This window comes from Austrofundulus limnaeus, unplaced genomic scaffold, assembly GCF_001266775.1.
Source record: "Austrofundulus limnaeus strain Quisiro unplaced genomic scaffold, Austrofundulus_limnaeus-1.0 Scaffold9, whole genome shotgun sequence".
NCBI lineage: Eukaryota > Metazoa > Chordata > Actinopteri > Cyprinodontiformes > Rivulidae > Austrofundulus > Austrofundulus limnaeus.
The window spans coordinates 319,097-320,505 of record NW_013952411.1 but is presented as its reverse complement, the minus strand read 5'-3'; the positions used below and the strand labels follow the sequence as shown (position 1 = coordinate 320,505).

Here is a 1,409-nt window from a genome sequence, read left to right as displayed (position 1 = left end):
AGGCTTATTTTAAAATAATAATAATAATCTACATAATTCTACATATAACAAGAATGTCATTTAAATAATTAATAGGCTCCAACATACATCACAGTTGGCCTAAGGAGGAGGGTCCTAAACAAAAATCACAATGTTTTTTTCTATAAAAATCACCAGGCTTATTTTATAATAATAATAATAATCTACATGGAACAGATTAAACAGCATTTTCTTTCGGTACAGGACCTGTATTTGCAACACAAAGGCACACCAAGAGGTGGAGCACTGGTCCAGTTCTCTGGGGATCTCTCTGAGCATTTTTAAAGGGATGTTTAAAACCAGCTTTTAAAATACATTACTTGACACAAAGTGTAAAAAAAAAAAGGTAAAATAAGTGCTATTCACTGGTTTGTTTATAATATTTAAATCTGGCAATAGGGAAATGCGAAACAGAACACATTCAAGAATGCTCAATAAAATAATCCAACTATAACAATCTCAAATATGTGACTTTTTACACCTGGCGTCACCTGCTCTCCATCAACACGCTGAGGGGATGACTTCAGATTAAATCAGCCATCTTTTCATCTGTAATTATTTACACCCTTTAAATGGCAAAAAAGCACAATTTATATTTTGTGTTTCTTACATATGAAGTTGTCGCCGCTGTATTTGATCAGTTGTCCAGTAAAAGCCTCTTCTTTTGACTTTCAAGCAGCCTTTTAAGAACAGAATAACAGCTTCATCCCTGACTTCATTACATCTGACTGAGGAGGCTGATATTATTGAGGATTCACGTTATTACAGGCGCAAACTACCATGCGGCCCTCGTGGCCGAGCCGCTGAATGTAATTGATCCTCCTTCATTGGAGCAGTGGTGCTCTCAGTATGCAGCTTGTTGTATGCTGTGTGTGTTGTTGGTAGAATATTTACAGACAGGCTGTCTGGGACCTTTAACTGCAGCGATGAGACACCGACCTCTACTTCTGATGGCTACTTGAGAATGATCTGTTTCAGAGGCAAAAACACAAGTCACTGAATAGTTTCACCCAACAGGTATTTAAATGAGTTTTCAACCAACGCCACACATAATACCCACCCATGGATAACAAATGACATTAAAGAAAAAATTAAATGAAATTAAGATAGTTGCCATTCTTGTCCGATATTTAACTAATTCTATCTGAACACTGAAGTCAAAATAGCTTTAAGATAAATGAGGATATTTTCTACTTTTCGTTAATAGGATCATGTACAAAGAAAATGATTTATTAGTGTTTTCACAGGTCAACTTCACTGTATTTAGAACAAACAGCGACTTTCCGGGGCAAGAAGAAAGGTCATGAAATGTACTATCACAGAAACTCACATACATACAGGTGCTGGTCATAAAATTAGAATATCATGAAAAAGTAGATTAATTTCAGTAA

The 1,409-nt window shown here is 35.6% G+C and overlaps 1 protein-coding gene across 1 annotated transcript in view; it reads right to left on the bottom strand.

Moving 5' to 3' along the window:
* Positions 1 to 885: 885 nt before the first annotated feature.
* LOC106512659 (muscleblind-like protein 2a) overlaps positions 886 to 1,409 on the bottom strand; it is a gene marked incomplete in the record, with an annotated part of 13,017 nt that continues 12,493 nt past the window's right edge. Inside the window, 1 exon segment of the mRNA XM_014001233.1 lies at positions 886 to 987. Within this exon segment, the coding sequence (XP_013856687.1) occupies positions 973 to 987 (15 nt within the window).